Genomic DNA, 16,677 nt, shown 5'->3' on the forward strand with positions numbered 1-16,677 from the left:
AAAATCAATAATGATGTATTCTTATAAAACATACCGTTAAAGATTTAATTGCGAGCGCAGACCGACAGCTCGCCTTATTTTACGTTAAAATAAGACATGCATTTTTTGTCAAAAACAGAGATCATGCACGTTACTTATTCTTATAAAATATGCTTAAATATGTAATTAAAAAAATAATATGTTTACTATAAATATCTATGTAGTAGACACTTTATTTTCCATCCCAAAACCTTAGAGTTGAAGAAATAGAGCTATTAATAAATTAAAGCATTCATTCATTTCATTAGGGATGTCTACTCTAAGTAACTCCAATCCTGAAACCAAGCAAAGAAATCTGGCAGATTATCACCCTAACATTTGGGGGGAATATTTCATTCAATATGCTTCAGAATCTATGGTATATATGTTCCTTATTCATTTCTATAGTTCATCTATTCGAACAATGATTAGCCTTGTCATTTTATAATTAGATAAATTTTCTTACTAATTGAAAATTTTATTTTCAAACACTTGCAGGAACTTGATCAGAATATTGTAACACAAATTGATACACTTAAAAGTCATGTAAGAAATATGCTTGTTGCAAAATCAGAGAAACCTTTTGAGAAAGTTAAACTGATTGATTCAATATGCCGTTTGGGTTTGAGTTATCATTTTGAAAAAGAGATTGATGAAGTTCTGCAACATATCTACAAAAGTTATGTTGAAAATGGAGAAATAATTCTTGAAGACAACCTTTTTTCTCTTGCTGTGCTATTTAGGGTGTTGAGGCAACATGGATTTTACGTTTCACCAAGTATGAATGGATATAACTCGTACTTATTTACATTTGTTGCTTTCTCTTTAATCAATTGTTAGGATCTCTCTTAACTCTAAGTAATGATGAAAAATGTGAAAAACACTAGGTTCACAAAAAGTATGCATAACTCAAATCTTTTTTCGTCTCTAATACATAGCGTCAAGAATTAAATTTTGAGATCAGATACATCTGTTATTCAGAAAATCTTTATTTATTTTTGAGACTAGAGAGAATAGTCAGTATTTCTTTTCAGGAATGCAATGATTTTCTTGTGTGAATCTAATGGTTTTTCTTTTCTTTTTGTTTTTATAAACTCGCTAGATGTGTTCACCAAGTTTAAAGATGAGCAAGGAAACTTTAACGAAACACTTATCATGGATGTCGAAGGGATGTTAAGCTTGTATGAAGCCTCACATTTGATTGTTCATGGAGAAGACATTTTGGAAGAGGCATTGGCTTTTACTTCCACGCACCTTGAGTTCATTGCTACCGAATCGAGCCATTCTCTTGCAGCACAAGTCAAATATGCTTTAAGGTAGGCTCTCCACAAGAGCTTGCCTAGGCTAGAGGCACGACGGTACATTTCTATCTATGAGCAAGATCCTTCCCATGATGAAATACTACTCACTTTCTCTAAATTAGATTTCAATTTGCTCCAAAGCCTACATCAAAAAGAATTTGGAAACATTTCCAAGTAAGTACTTTGATCACACCCTTCAATCTTTTTGTAACAAAACCAAATTAAAAAGAATATTTCAAAGAACAATCCTTGTAATAACAAAATTGTTTGTTGTCTTTAAAGATGGTGGAAGGAATTGGATTTTTCTAGCAAACTACCTTATGCACGAGACAGAATTGTGGAATGTTGCTTTTGGACTTTGACCGTATATTTTGAGCCGCAATATTCTCGAGCAAGGAAAATGTTACCGAAAATAAACGTCATGTTATCACTCATTGATGATACATATGATTCATATGGAACCATTGATGAACTTGAACGTTTTACCGAGGCAATTGAAAGGTTTATTGACATATTCATAGATCCATCACATTTAATTTTCCGTATATTTTTTTTAAGAAAAAATGAAAGTGATTGCAACGAAATTGATTTTCAGGTGGGATGTTATCGTCTCGGATGATCTTCCAGATTACATGAAATTACTTTATAAATCGTTCTGGAACGTTTACGAAGAAATAGAGCAAGCAATGATCGAAGAAGGAAGGGAGTACATCCTCAACTACTACAAAAAAGAAGTATGAGTTTGTGCCTTTTCTATACTTAAATTGAAGTATTTTTTATAGGCAAATAGGATTTATAATTGAGAAAATAAAAATCCACACAAAAGAGGTACCAATTTAACATTGTGAAGTTGAGAAATTTAACATTTCAGTTTGTTTGAACATACTACCTCCGTTCCTTTTTAATTTTCACTTTTTAACATTTTACATAAATCAATACAATCAATAAATATAACTACTTCTGATACAATAATTTATCAATTTCCAATAATAGCCTCATTCATTTAATATATTGTTTCATATATTTCTCTCTTTGTAATAAATAATTAAGGGTAATATTGAAAAAACAACATTTAATATTGCATTGAACTTTGATAGTTAAATAGAAACAAAATTATTCTACAAAAAGAACGTGAGAGTAGTAATTTAATTGCTCTTTGCTAAACACATTAATAATTACTCCATGATAAGTTGATTTTATTTTAATGTTAAAATTAGTATCATTCAATAAAACACCCTTATTAATAGTAGTTAGTGGATTAATTAAGTAAGGTAGAATTCAATAAATAAGGGTATATTAATGAATAAAAAATAATATTACATTGATATTGTAAAGTAATGATTATTTTGAAACATATAAAAAATTGTAAGTGACAATTAAAATGAAACAGAAAGAGTACAAATGAGTGCGTAAGTAGTATGTAGTAGCCTTTATTACTTAATAAATGAAATATCTTTTAATTATTAATTATTAATCAACAGTATGCTCATAATTCAATTGTATTGCATGATGATGATGGTAGTTTAAAAAGGCAGTCCAAGCCTATATGACTGAGGCTAGATGGTTGAACGAAAACTATATACCAACAACAGAAGAGTACATGCGCGTATCAAGAACATCATGTTGTTACAGTTTGCTAATATTAGCTTCTTACATTGGCATGGGAGACAAAGTCACTGAAAACATTTTCAAATGGGTAACAAATGAGCCAAAAATTGTTAATGGTGCTGCAAATATATGTAGGCTAATGGATGAAATTGTGTCCACTGAGGTATCTATATTAATTATTGAAATTATTTCCTTCTTAATATACTACTTTTTATTTGACATGGTATAAATACTTGCATGGTTATTTCTTATTTTACAGTTTGAACAAAAAAGGGGACATGTTTGCTCATTGTTGGATTGTTATAAAAAGCATCATGGTATGTCTAGGGAAGCTGGTATTCAAGAATGCCAAAAAGGAGTTGCAATAGCTTGGAAAGATATAAACAGAGATTGTCTTAGGCCAACCGAAGTTCCAATGGATTTTCTAACTCGCGCTCTCAATTTTTCGCGTTTTATGGATGTGTTTTACACAGATAAAGATAACTACACACATGCTGAAGGACTGATGAAAACATACATTAAAGACGTGATGGTGGATCCAATTCCAATTTAAGCATCGATGTTTATGTCTTTGCGTGCTTTATTTATATTTCGAGTTTCAAATTTGAATAAAGGAAACTTAGTGCTTCCAATGTGAAGAACCTAAAAAAATGGATCAAAGGTGGATCCTCACTCTTTTAAAGTTAAAAGTTGTTTGCTAAATTATTGTTGTAAAACTTTGAAATTATTATCAATTGGCAGAATAAATTATTTGTTGGGTCCTTATAAAGGGGTCCCAAAAAAAATATATTATGAGTTTTTCGTTGGTGCAACTATAATCTTCCGTTGTTCAAATAGTGAAAATGATCTCATATCTTAATAATATTATCATCCGTGGCGGAACCACTCATGGGTTAGAGTGGATCACGCCCCATCCAAAATCTTAGTAAAATAATTTTTAATAAGTATATGTATACATATTAGAGTTTGAAGTAATATTATATATACAAGCAGATAACCTAAGAAATCAAGTACCTTTCTATTCCTAGTTTGAATCAGACATGCCATTTTTTTGTTAATTTTCTATTTGTTTTTTAAAAGATTTATTAAAAAACGTCAAAGGGAACCGAACCAACCTTCAATGAATTCCTAGCCACTAAGGCAACAAACTTTTATGAATATTTATTTGTTTTTAATTATTATATATCTAATGCTATATCTCTCACCAATTTTTATGCATGTGTGGAATATAACATCCTTAAAACATCAGTTTATAACATGTTCCATAAATAAAAAGTTAATAGTCACCCAAATTAACTAATATAAAATTATAAATTTATACATTAAAAGAATTGACTTACCCACAAAATTATTTCTATCTCCGTGAATAATTATCATACTACATTATCACCACCTAACTTAATAACAATCCCATCGCAATCCTTCAAATTAAAAAAACAAACAATCTGTTAACACCAAAAATGAACTATTTGGTCGAACTCATGATTCTATTTTCGACAAGGCAAATGTGTTCTTCCGACATGCTGCAAAGTGCAAAGAGATTTCGACCAAGACCATACAGAATTCGACACGCTGTGTTTTCGACAAAGTAATTTAATATATTTCATGCATGTGGCTAATGAAGCCTTGGAGAACCATTAGTTTATCAAGTGATTCATTTTTGTGGGAGGAGCCTTGGAGAAATAAAGAAATTATTGGCACCGTAACGTGATGTAACATGATTATGCAAGATCCAATGTCTAAAGATATGGAATGCTTCAACGTGGACATGGTGCTAGTAACAATAATAAGGCAAAGTCGAACATGCGGTGACAAACAAGACTGAAGGGCTATGAAGATTAATTCTTAGTGTCTTAGTGCATGAAAGTTATTTCCTAGTGTCTTAGGAAGTTATAGGAAGTTATTTCTACTTTTAATATAGACCGTAGGATTTAGTGGTAGTTTTCTCTACAAGGCCTATATATATCAGTTTGTAATAATAACAATAGGTTGGTTTCTTGACTTCTGAAAACTCTGTAACACCCATGCCATGGGAGCAAACGGGTTCAGGAGTGGAGAGATTGACAGATTCCGACCACCCTTTACATTCCTACAATTTAATACCAATGTTCTTGTTTTACTTTCCTTTTTCTTTTGCATTTCTTTTCATCTTTATTCTATTTCTTCTTCTTTTTAACATGCTCACTTGGGAAATTTTCTATCATGTGGTCATGAGACAACTTGTTACTACAAGATGTTGGAAACAATTCTGACATTAATGTTCTTAAAGAATGCTGGAAGTGATGTCATAAACCGCGAGGCTTGAACGATCCCCTTTAAAAATACATTTGTCACCCTCGATCGACATTTATGTCCTGAAATCATTGATGGATACCATTGATGGATAATGAAGTTTACATTACCAAAAATCGGTGTAAACACAATCCCATCGTAATTAAATGTTCAGTACTTACAAACTGAGCCTAAAGAGCATCAGCCCGCAACAAAGGGGTGATTCCAGCGGGGGGATCTAACAAATCCATCCAACCCACAATGTTTCTTGCTCCAATTTTTTTTTTTTTTTTTTTTGTGATCGTTACACTTTCCAAGCATAATAGATTTCTTGCTCTCCAAATCCACCAGCAAGCAGCCAAAAACAAGCTCAGTTTATCACCTTTTAACACACCCTCTAATGTAACTCAATATAATAAGAGAGTATGTTAAAATATACATACATACAACAGTTACAAGAGCCAAATATGTCCTTAGCTTCTATACATAGGAGAATAAATCCTATATTTTTTTCATCATTTTTTATTTTCAACTTTTTAGAACTTATTATATATCATTTTAGAAATTTTGAAAAGGATAATACATATAAAGCTGAGTACAATGACAACATTAGTTACTCAAACATCTCATGTTCTCTTTTCGAAAAGTATATGAAGAACTTGAGTCAATGCAGTAGAGAGAAATTCAAACCAACATGCACATCCAACTCTCTGTTCGTTCTCTAGCATAGCAGGCCACATAGGTTGAACACATTTGCAAAGGATAATGAAATGTAAAATTCAACATATGTATACAATAAACATAACCATCCACCATGTACATGTAAAATTCAACATATGTATACTGTAAAATTCAACTCTCTGTTCATTATCTTTGGTTTATAATACTATATATTTAAACGATACTATATACAACAGATTAAGCACTATGGCAAAGCGGTTAGGGTGTATCATCGACCCTTCTTTTGCAGGTACAATTCCTACAGGTTGCAAGGTAATGGGAGTTGAACCCAGGACATGTACAAGAGAAAAGTACTTCCTCCACTGATAGACCGTAGAATATAAAGGAATGTGATATAAGCACAACATATATAGTACATAATCAATATTTTTAGGCATGGTAAAAGGGAAAAAATGCTAACAATTATATGTGGCTATAAACCACACTTACCTATATTGTGGATCCGCCCCTGTATACTTGGAAATGAATAGTTAAAATTTAAAATTAAAACAACACACACGTGATTCATATAAATTTGAAGGCATTGTATGCTTGTTCTTTGAAGAGCATTGACAAAGTACAATTGTACGAAGTGTACAACCATTACCTCCACTACTCAGTTTGTGTCTCTGCTACAGGACAAGGATAACAACTATGCCTGCAACAATGTTCCTTCATACATGGAATGGATTTGAAATTGATCCTTCATAGGATAATAACCATATCAGGAAAAATATCATTGGTGATTGATCAAACTTTCAAACGACTCTATTTTGATGTGCTGGCAATTCACAACGTCTCTTTCACACCTCTATATAAAGGAGTGAAGACTATACAACAATTTACAAGCGCCAAAACTCTGCTGAAATTGTTCTGCATCAAAAGTTCACGTAGAATTTCTTATCAAAGTTTATATCTTAGAAATTTTAGAGTCTTAAGAGTTTGTATTGTGAACACCATTGATTGTATATCAAGTGTTCAGCATCAAACATTTTTCTTTGTAATTCTGTTTGAATAGAAGTCTCTTGCAGCTGTGCTTGAGGATAAGAAGTCACTTGATTGTGTTCAGGAGCATATGAAATCTCTTGCAGTTGTGCTTAAGTAGTTTGAAGTCTCTTGCTAGTTTTAGCATTGAGCAGTTGTAATCAGATATTACATTTTAATGAACTCTCCTTGAAAGTGAAAGGGATGACTGACTTCCGGTTTGTGGAAGGAACCTGTATAATTGCTTTGTGTCTTTCTTCTTTCTCTCTCTCTCTCTCTCTCTCTCTCTCTGTTTTTATCCGCTGCAATCTAGTACTAAACATCACATCAGAAGCAGAACTTTATTTGCTTCTTATCGTGTTTTCAGCTTAGGAGAAAACTCTAATTTTAGAATTAGTGTTTTCTCTCTAAGATTAAAATTTTTTAGAATTTTTTTAACTGTTTTTGCGCTATTTAATTATACAGAGTAATGACACTTGTAAAATGATTGAAGTCAGGTTCTTGTCTAGGAGAGAATAATAGACTCGTTATTTAAGAGGGATCAACGCTTCAATTAAGTCCTTGAGAAGCTTGATCAAAATCGTTAAGACTTTTACTTCTTATGGATAATGTTGTTGAATAGTCATCGAAAATCCTTTCCTTCTTATAGAATGATCTGTTACATTCTCTTTATCCTTGAATTTTCATGTTTGATTCTGCACGTGGCCAAAAGAAGACAGATTGTACCATTAAAGGATTGAAAGCGACATTCCATTAGAAGAAGACGAATCAGGTCAAAGTGTCCAAGACTATTGACGCCATCTTCAGATGCAATGAGTTTGATTCCATCAGAAGCTTCAAGATAAGATATCTCTTCTAATTAATTTTTTTACTTTTGGTTTGACATTTCTTCAAATCTTGTTTGAAGTCACCAATGCTTATCTTTTGTATCAGATGCTTTCTAAAAATTATCCGACCTTTTTAATATCTGACATTTTTCCTAAGGTAAAAACATTTTTATTCTATCTCAAAAGGTTAAAAAATTAAAATTATTTCTTATAATTAAATTATTTTTTTATACAACCTCCTTACTAAGTATATTAAAGGGACAACCAAGATAATTCAATACAGTTAAGGGGCATTTTACCAAGTATTCTAAAATCTATGCAAAGTAAGTTTAAGCTTTAAACATTATAAAATGGTCATATCTTTTTCTATTTGATACATGCAAAAGAAAGGGAAATATATGGCTAAACTTGTGACGAATAAAAGTTCTACACACATTTTATTAAGCGATTCTTCAGAACTTTTATTCATATGAAAGCCAAGCGAAACTGGGAATTGGGGGAAGGGCTCTTTTTCGAGGAGAGACTAGCAGCGTGTCTTGCATTTACACAGTGGATTGCATACAGAGGCAGCTAGAAGTCACAACAAAGTTATGAGATGGCATGCATCTTGTACCGGAGATCCAAGGCATACGGGAAGAGAAATACCTTAAAGCAACCAACAATATATTGTTTAAACTGGTAAGAAACTCAGACCCCTTAAGCATGTGCAGGGAGGGACGGAGGGAGGGGGAGAGAGAGAGAGAGATTTAAACTAGTTGTTATTAGACATGGCAACGGGGCGGGGTGGGGCGGGTTTTAACACCCTCGGCCCCACCCATTTAGAGTCCTGATATACCATAATCAAAACATGACTTAGAGAGTCACAATTTAATTCTATGTATTTGCACACCTAAACACACATTAGCATATCTGTTGCATCATTTATTGGAGATAAAGACTATTTGATTAGCGTTTGACTCACTAATTATTTCACGACTGAACATTTAATTTGAAAAGGGGAAAAAAGTTCAAACTCCCCATGTTTTGAAAAGATTTAGGGTTCGAGGTTTGGTTACACAAAGGGAATGTATTAGCACCCTTTATGTTCGTAGTACTCTACGAGAACCTCTTGGTTTTATTTAATTAATGTGCTATAAACTTGCTTGCTTAAAAAGACATGGTCATTTGCCTACTTACCCGTGAGGGATCAAAACCTCGTAGTTCAGAGTAGAAATTGACGTTTGATTGGTTGTGTGTTTTTTATTAGTTTTCGAAAAAAGTTTTAAAATGAAAAGCCAAATAACAAAATAAGTTTTGTTTGTATGTTTTATGTTAAAAGAAAATAACTTGTATGATTAAATATATTGAAATTTGATTAAGAAAGAAATAAAAACAAGGAATCACTTGATTTTGGATCAAGGTTTATTATGAAAATATTTTTGGGACTTTTGTTATTTGAATGTTTTTGTTGTTTTAGAATAATGAATGAAAATTAAACTAACGGATCAATAAAAATAAAAGCGCGTGAATTTGTTTGTAGTAACGTTGGATCACCACATAATCCCTAATCTAATTTTTTTTTTTTTTTTGCATTTTTGGATATATATAATGCGGTAAAGAAATAAATGACACGCGCGCACACACTTTTTATTTATGATTTACATGGAATATTACGGCTTGCATGTAGATGAAATTAGTTTCAAACAATTAAAGTTTAACGGAATACCAACTCTAAACCGCAACATCAGCAAATAGCAGGAAACTTTAAAGTTTAATGGAATATTATGTCTTTATTATAGATCACATACATCATTAAATGAATGAACTTAGAATGTAGTTTTTGGCCTATATTAATGACCGGAGGATGTACGTGTAATAGCAATGAAACAAAGGGACATTGGTAACACTATATCAAAACACATTCATATTCTACTAAAACAAAAAACATTTCAACTCTTTTAACACACACTCTCTCTCTCTCTCTCTCTCTCTCTCTCTCTCTCTCTCTATCTATCTATCTCTCTCATGTGTTCGAGATAACCAGAAGCAAACGTTCAAACATGGCCGCAAAGCTAAATGTGCGAATCACAGGTGAATTAACACTTCTTTAATTCCGAATTCAATTCCATCTTCGATTTTATTTGATTTCGTCTTCGATTTCGTATACGAATTCATCTTTATGTATTCAACTTCATCTTCCATTTTTTATTTGATTTCATCTTCGTTTATGTATTTGTTTTCATCTTTGGTTTCGCATCTCCTTGCTTATTTTTCTTTCATTTGATTTTTCACGTTGAAAAAATGGTTGAGATGAAGTGTGAGTTTTGTATTGTGTTGGTTATTGTTTTGATTTTGCTTTTATTGTGCTTCATGGTAGAATGCTTGTTTTGTGTTGGTTATTGTTTTCAGACCACTATATCTAAGGGGAAATCAGTTTCAGACGCATGTCGCAGAATGGCAGCACGACACGTTGATGTTGTATTGTTGACTGATGCCAATGCTTTGTTATTTGGAATGCTTTGTTATTTGGAATAATGACTAACATGGTTTGTGAATTTTCTATGTGAATGTATGTTTGATCATTGAGTGTGTGTATATTGTATTATCAGATACAAGGAAATGAGGTGTGTCTTTTGTTTAGGATAATGCTACTAGAGTTATTGCCGAGGGTCTGTGACCGGATCAGAAAATGGTGTCAAAAGTAATGACCCGGAATCCTTTATTTGTGACATCAAATACGTTGGCTATTGATGCTCTACAAAAGATGGTCTAAGGTTAGCTCCATTCCTACTGTTAATACTTAATACGATTGTTACTGTGAAAATAATCACTTACAATTATAATCAGATTATCACTGTCTGCATTTAGCAATAGAGTTACTTGTATTGTTGCACCAATAATAATTTGGTAATTTAGATGGGTTTTTAGAAGGTATGCTTCTTGTAGGAAGGAGACTCAAGAATTGGGCAATTAGCTATAGAAATAACATATACATAAGGAATTAAAAAGAACTTGTTGGATTGTTCTGGTTTGTTGCTCATTTCTGAGCATATTTTTTATCTTTTGGTTCAACAATATTTGGTTTTGCTATTGTATGTTGCTCTATGATTGTTGATATCATTGCAAGTTTTTCTATGCTGCTACATGTGATTATGTTATAGTTTATATGTGACCACTACTTAAGCATGCATTATATTGTTATTTTGGCAGAACAAAAAGTTTAATACTGTAAAAGGATGTGAGAAGATTTGAAGAAGAAAGAAAGGAAAAGACATTGGAAGACAGGCGAAATAGAGTACAATTATACCTGTGACTATGTTATAATTTATAGAGTACATGTTACATTGGATGAAATACTGCAATCGTTTTAGTATGTAATTCAAAATGTGTTGCATAGTGCATAGTTCATTTTCATTATGCAAGACAGGGGAAATTTTATAGAGTATGTAATTCAAATTGGTTATTAAAACTTCTCTCTAATATGTTAATTCAAACATGAGTGAAGTCAGAGCCCGATCAGGGTCAAACGACGTATGAATGTCGATTTTTTAAGTCAAAATTTGGGGTATGACAATATCCAATTGTTTTTTTCATACTTGTCATCTTCAAAACTTCAGAGGCATTGTTCAAAACCCTTTTTTGGTTCAATAGGGTGGATACATAACTCCAATTTTAGTTTACTCTCCCAAACACATCTCCTTTTTACCTAAGCCAAGTTGTAACCCATAAAGATATCAAAAGTACATGTTATTATATAAACACTGTTCAACTATTTAGAATATTTTCAAGGTTATATATTAAATACTTGAGAGACTCAATGAGCTTGAGAGATAAAGTTGTATGGATGGAATTTGGCATGAGTTGTGTACCCTTGACTCCACTCGCCTTGTACAAAAGAGCAGTGCAAAGAAACGATCAGCTCCACACGCCTGGTACACATGAGCCATATGGACCTCAGAGGGTTAATGGGCTTGAACATCCAAAGAGAGGCCCATTAGTTCAAGAAAGTGAAACTTATAAAGCGAGACACCTAGAGAACAATAGGGGGATCAAAATCATTATCTTGAACAATGTATTTTCATCTAAGTCTTATTCAAAGTGCTCTTGGAATTCCACCTGGGACATTTCACTAAGCATCTCACATGTTGTAATTAACTCATGTTTACAAACGTGAACAATATCATTTTTACAATGACCCAACTCTACAAATCTATGTGTGCTCAGCTTGCAACGAGAACAAGACTGAAAAAGATTGGCAAAATCACGTCACTATTTGAGAAGAAAAAACATTATCTTCTCGCTACGCTTTCCACAAAAGATTAAACTTAAAAACAACTCTCCTCGGAACATAATACAAATCCTCTTAGGATAATAATCGAACTAAAAGTATCATAAACATTATTTTATGGATCATTTCAATCAAAATAAGTTTGACATCACCTTTTTGCTTGTCATCATTTGAAGTCATCACTTTGAATGCCTCGAACTAAAGACTTGATGGCTTATGATCAGGACTAGCCAAAAGCCTAGTCTGCCACAAATTAGAGCCCAATTACTCAAAGTCCCAACAAGCAAAGCCTCCCAATAGTTTTGGATCCTCTCATACCAATAATAGACTATAATACTAATGGTTTGGAACGGCCATTCAATCTCATCATAATGAGTGTCTATCATAACGGCTAACCCAGGACTATACAACGCTCGCCTCAACCCTATATAAAGTAATTTTGACAAGATCACAAGGTATGTATCTCTTCATGCTTCACCCCACTCTTGCTCATATACTAACTTGAGCATCGGTGCACCTGCAGATATGACACCCCCTTCTCCTCAACAGGGTTGCGGCCATCTTATCCTCAGACCACTATATCAACGACCGCAACGCCCACTTTCATTGATCCGCCACCTTTGTGAGTATTTTTATCCTCCTCGGGTAAATTCTTTTGTTTGTTCTTAACGAATATTATTAAGAATAAAATATAATTTTATTGACATTGAAAATTGGAAAATCATTCAATATTTATATGATATGAAAACCACATAGAACAACTATGATGTATATCTATACTTTTTCTTTAAAAACTAAAAAATATATGTTGTCTACAGTGCTCAAAATTTCTAGATCCATCGTTGGACGTAGGCCTTTGTAGACCGATTTAACGTATTCTCATACACACCTACGGAGAGGTAATATTATTTATTTATAGTTATAGATATATTTCCGAATCATCACGTGTTTCAAAATTACAAATTTTGCGAGCGCACACCGACAGCTCACCTTGAATAAATTATTGAATGAAATTTACATTATATTTACTTATACATATACACATACATGTGCCGTAATTTAAATTATAATATAGCCCTACAAATATTTTATTTAAAATGAATGATGATTATCCTCTAAAAAAAATCAATAATGATGTATTCTTATAAAACATACCGTTAAAGATTTAATTGCGAGCGCAGACCGACAGCTCGCCTTATTTTACGTTAAAATAAGACATGCATTTTTTGTCAAAAACAGAGAATCATGCACGTTACTTATTCTTATAAAATATGCTTAAATATGTAATTAAAAAAATAATATGTTTACTATAAATATCTATGTAGTAGACACTTTATTTTCCATCCCAAAACCTTAGAGTTGAAGAAATAGAGCTATTAATAAATTAAAGCATTCATTCATTTCATTAGGGATGTCTACTCTAAGTAACTCCAATCCTGAAACCAAGCAAAGAAATCTGGCAGATTATCACCCTAACATTTGGGGGGAATATTTCATTCAATATGCTTCAGAATCTATGGTATATATGTTCCTTATTCATTTCTATAGTTCATCTATTCGAACAATGATTAGCCTTGTCATTTTATAATTAGATAAATTTTCTTACTAATTGAAAATTTTATTTTCAAACACTTGCAGGAACTTGATCAGAATATTGTAACACAAATTGATACACTTAAAAGTCATGTAAGAAATATGCTTGTTGCAAAATCAGAGAAACCTTTTGAGAAAGTTAAACTGATTGATTCAATATGCCGTTTGGGTTTGAGTTATCATTTTGAAAAAGAGATTGATGAAGTTCTGCAACATATCTACAAAAGTTATGTTGAAAATGGAGAAATAATTCTTGAAGACAACCTTTTTTCTCTTGCTGTGCTATTTAGGGTGTTGAGGCAACATGGATTTTACGTTTCACCAAGTATGAATGGATATAACTCGTACTTATTTACATTTGTTGCTTTCTCTTTAATCAATTGTTAGGATCTCTCTTAACTCTAAGTAATGATGAAAAATGTGAAAAACACTAGGTTCACAAAAAGTATGCATAACTCAAATCTTTTTTCGTCTCTAATACATAGCGTCAAGAATTAAATTTTGAGATCAGATACATCTGTTATTCAGAAAATCTTTATTTATTTTTGAGACTAGAGAGAATAGTCAGTATTTCTTTTCAGGAATGCAATGATTTTCTTGTGTGAATCTAATGGTTTTTCTTTTCTTTTTGTTTTTATAAACTCGCTAGATGTGTTCACCAAGTTTAAAGATGAGCAAGGAAACTTTAACGAAACACTTATCATGGATGTCGAAGGGATGTTAAGCTTGTATGAAGCCTCACATTTGATTGTTCATGGAGAAGACATTTTGGAAGAGGCATTGGCTTTTACTTCCACGCACCTTGAGTTCATTGCTACCGAATCGAGCCATTCTCTTGCAGCACAAGTCAAATATGCTTTAAGGCAGGCTCTCCACAAGAGCTTGCCTAGGCTAGAGGCACGACGGTACATTTCTATCTATGAGCAAGATCCTTCCCATGATGAAATACTACTCACTTTCTCTAAATTAGATTTCAATTTGCTCCAAAGCCTACATCAAAAAGAATTTGGAAACATTTCCAAGTAAGTACTTTGATCACACCCTTCAATCTTTTTGTAACAAAACCAAATTAAAAAGAATATTTCAAAGAACAATCCTTGTAATAACAAAATTGTTTGTTGTCTTTAAAGATGGTGGAAGGAATTGGATTTTTCTAGCAAACTACCTTATGCACGAGACAGAATTGTGGAATGTTGCTTTTGGACTTTGACCGTATATTTTGAGCCGCAATATTCTCGAGCAAGGAAAATGTTACCGAAAATAAACGTCATGTTATCACTCATTGATGATACATATGATTCATATGGAACCATTGATGAACTTGAACGTTTTACCGAGGCAATTGAAAGGTTTATTGACATATTCATAGATCCATCACATTTAATTTTCCGTATATTTTTTTTAAGAAAAAATGAAAGTGATTGCAACGAAATTGATTTTCAGGTGGGATGTTATCGTCTCGGATGATCTTCCAGATTACATGAAATTACTTTATAAATCGTTCTGGAACGTTTACGAAGAAATAGAGCAAGCAATGATCGAAGAAGGAAGGGAGTACATCCTCAACTACTACAAAAAAGAAGTATGAGTTTGTGCCTTTTCTATACTTAAATTGAAGTATTTTTTATAGGCAAATAGGATTTATAATTGAGAAAATAAAAATCCACACAAAAGAGGTACCAATTTAACATTGTGAAGTTGAGAAATTTAACATTTCAGTTTGTTTGAACATACTACCTCCGTTCCTTTTTAATTTTCACTTTTTAACATTTTACATAAATCAATACAATCAATAAATATAACTACTTCTGATACAATAATTTATCAATTTCCAATAATAGCCTCATTCATTTAATATATTGTTTCATATATTTCTCTCTTTGTAATAAATAATTAAGGGTAATATTGAAAAAACAACATTTAATATTGCATTGAACTTTGATAGTTAAATAGAAACAAAATTATTCTACAAAAAGAACGTGAGAGTAGTAATTTAATTGCTCTTTGCTAAACACATTAATAATTACTCCATGATAAGTTGATTTTATTTTAATGTTAAAATTAGTATCATTCAATAAAACACCCTTATTAATAGTAGTTAGTGGATTAATTAAGTAAGGTAGAATTCAATAAATAAGGGTATATTAATGAATAAAAAATAATATTACATTGATATTGTAAAGTAATGATTATTTTGAAACATATAAAAAATTGTAAGTGACAATTAAAATGAAACAGAAAGAGTACAAATGAGTGCGTAAGTAGTATGTAGTAGCCTTTATTACTTAATAAATGAAATATCTTTTAATTATTAATTATTAATCAACAGTATGCTCATAATTCAATTGTATTGCATGATGATGATGGTAGTTTAAAAAGGCAGTCCAAGCCTATATGACTGAGGCTAGATGGTTGAACGAAAACTATATACCAACAACAGAAGAGTACATGCGCGTATCAAGAACATCATGTTGTTACAGTTTGCTAATATTAGCTTCTTACATTGGCATGGGAGACAAAGTCACTGAAAACATTTTCAAATGGGTAACAAATGAGCCAAAAATTGTTAATGGTGCTGCAAATATATGTAGGCTAATGGATGAAATTGTGTCCACTGAGGTATCTATATTAATTATTGAAATTATTTCCTTCTTAATATACTACTTTTTATTTGACATGGTATAAATACTTGCATGGTTATTTCTTATTTTACAGTTTGAACAAAAAAGGGGACATGTTTGCTCATTGTTGGATTGTTATAAAAAGCATCATGGTATGTCTAGGGAAGCTGGTATTCAAGAATGCCAAAAAGGAGTTGCAATAGCTTGGAAAGATATAAACAGAGATTGTCTTAGGCCAACCGAAGTTCCAATGGATTTTCTAACTCGCGCTCTCAATTTTTCGCGTTTTATGGATGTGTTTTACACAGATAAAGATAACTACACACATGCTGAAGGACTGATGAAAACATACATTAAAGACGTGATGGTGGATCCAATTCCAATTTAAGCATCGATGTTTATGTCTTTGCGTGCTTTATTTATATTTCGAGTTTCAAATTTGAATAAAGGAAACTTAGTGCTTCCAA

The 16,677-nt window shown here is 32.0% G+C and overlaps 1 protein-coding gene, 1 long non-coding RNA gene and 1 pseudogene across 3 annotated transcripts; all 3 read left to right on the forward strand.

The window, feature by feature from the left end:
* The first annotated feature begins 230 nt into the window (after positions 1–230).
* LOC120580866 (probable terpene synthase 2) lies at positions 231–3,559 on the forward strand (annotated as a pseudogene). The gene is made up of 7 exons (XR_005646634.1): positions 231–397; positions 517–796; positions 1,121–1,493; positions 1,602–1,820; positions 1,915–2,053; positions 2,842–3,090; positions 3,187–3,559. The product of XR_005646634.1 is annotated as a probable terpene synthase 2 (transcript).
* Positions 3,560–9,310: 5,751 nt separating this feature from the next.
* LOC120575945 (uncharacterized) lies at positions 9,311–12,910 on the forward strand. The gene is made up of 5 exons (XR_005642190.1): positions 9,311–9,799; positions 10,118–10,254; positions 10,350–10,482; positions 10,919–12,618; positions 12,815–12,910. It is a non-coding gene; the product is annotated as an uncharacterized lncRNA (long non-coding RNA).
* Positions 12,911–13,348: 438 nt separating this feature from the next.
* LOC120575944 (probable terpene synthase 2) lies at positions 13,349–16,677 on the forward strand. Its single transcript, XM_039826847.1, has 7 exons — positions 13,349–13,515; positions 13,635–13,914; positions 14,239–14,611; positions 14,720–14,938; positions 15,033–15,171; positions 15,960–16,208; positions 16,305–16,677. Exons 1-7 carry the CDS (start codon positions 13,408–13,410, stop codon positions 16,596–16,598), a joined length of 1,662 nt encoding a protein of 553 aa, XP_039682781.1. The 5' UTR covers positions 13,349–13,407; the 3' UTR covers positions 16,599–16,677.

This window comes from Medicago truncatula, chromosome 6, assembly GCF_003473485.1.
Source record: "Medicago truncatula cultivar Jemalong A17 chromosome 6, MtrunA17r5.0-ANR, whole genome shotgun sequence".
NCBI classification, from domain to species: Eukaryota; Viridiplantae; Streptophyta; class Magnoliopsida; order Fabales; family Fabaceae; genus Medicago; species Medicago truncatula.

What these genes read in the sequence shown, in the direction of transcription:
- LOC120575944 (XM_039826847.1), top strand. Translation starts at nt 13,408, where the DNA reads ATGTCTACTCTAAGTAACTCCAATCCTGAAACCAAGCAAAGAAATCTG. An exon ending in GAATTTGGAAACATTTCCAA is followed by an intron (nt 14,612 to 14,719) that starts GTAAGTACTTTG and finishes TTGTCTTTAAAG; the next exon opens with ATGGTGGAAGGAATTGGATT. An exon ending in TCAACTACTACAAAAAAGAA is followed by an intron (nt 15,172 to 15,959) that starts GTATGAGTTTGT and finishes TGATGATGGTAG; the next exon opens with TTTAAAAAGGCAGTCCAAGC.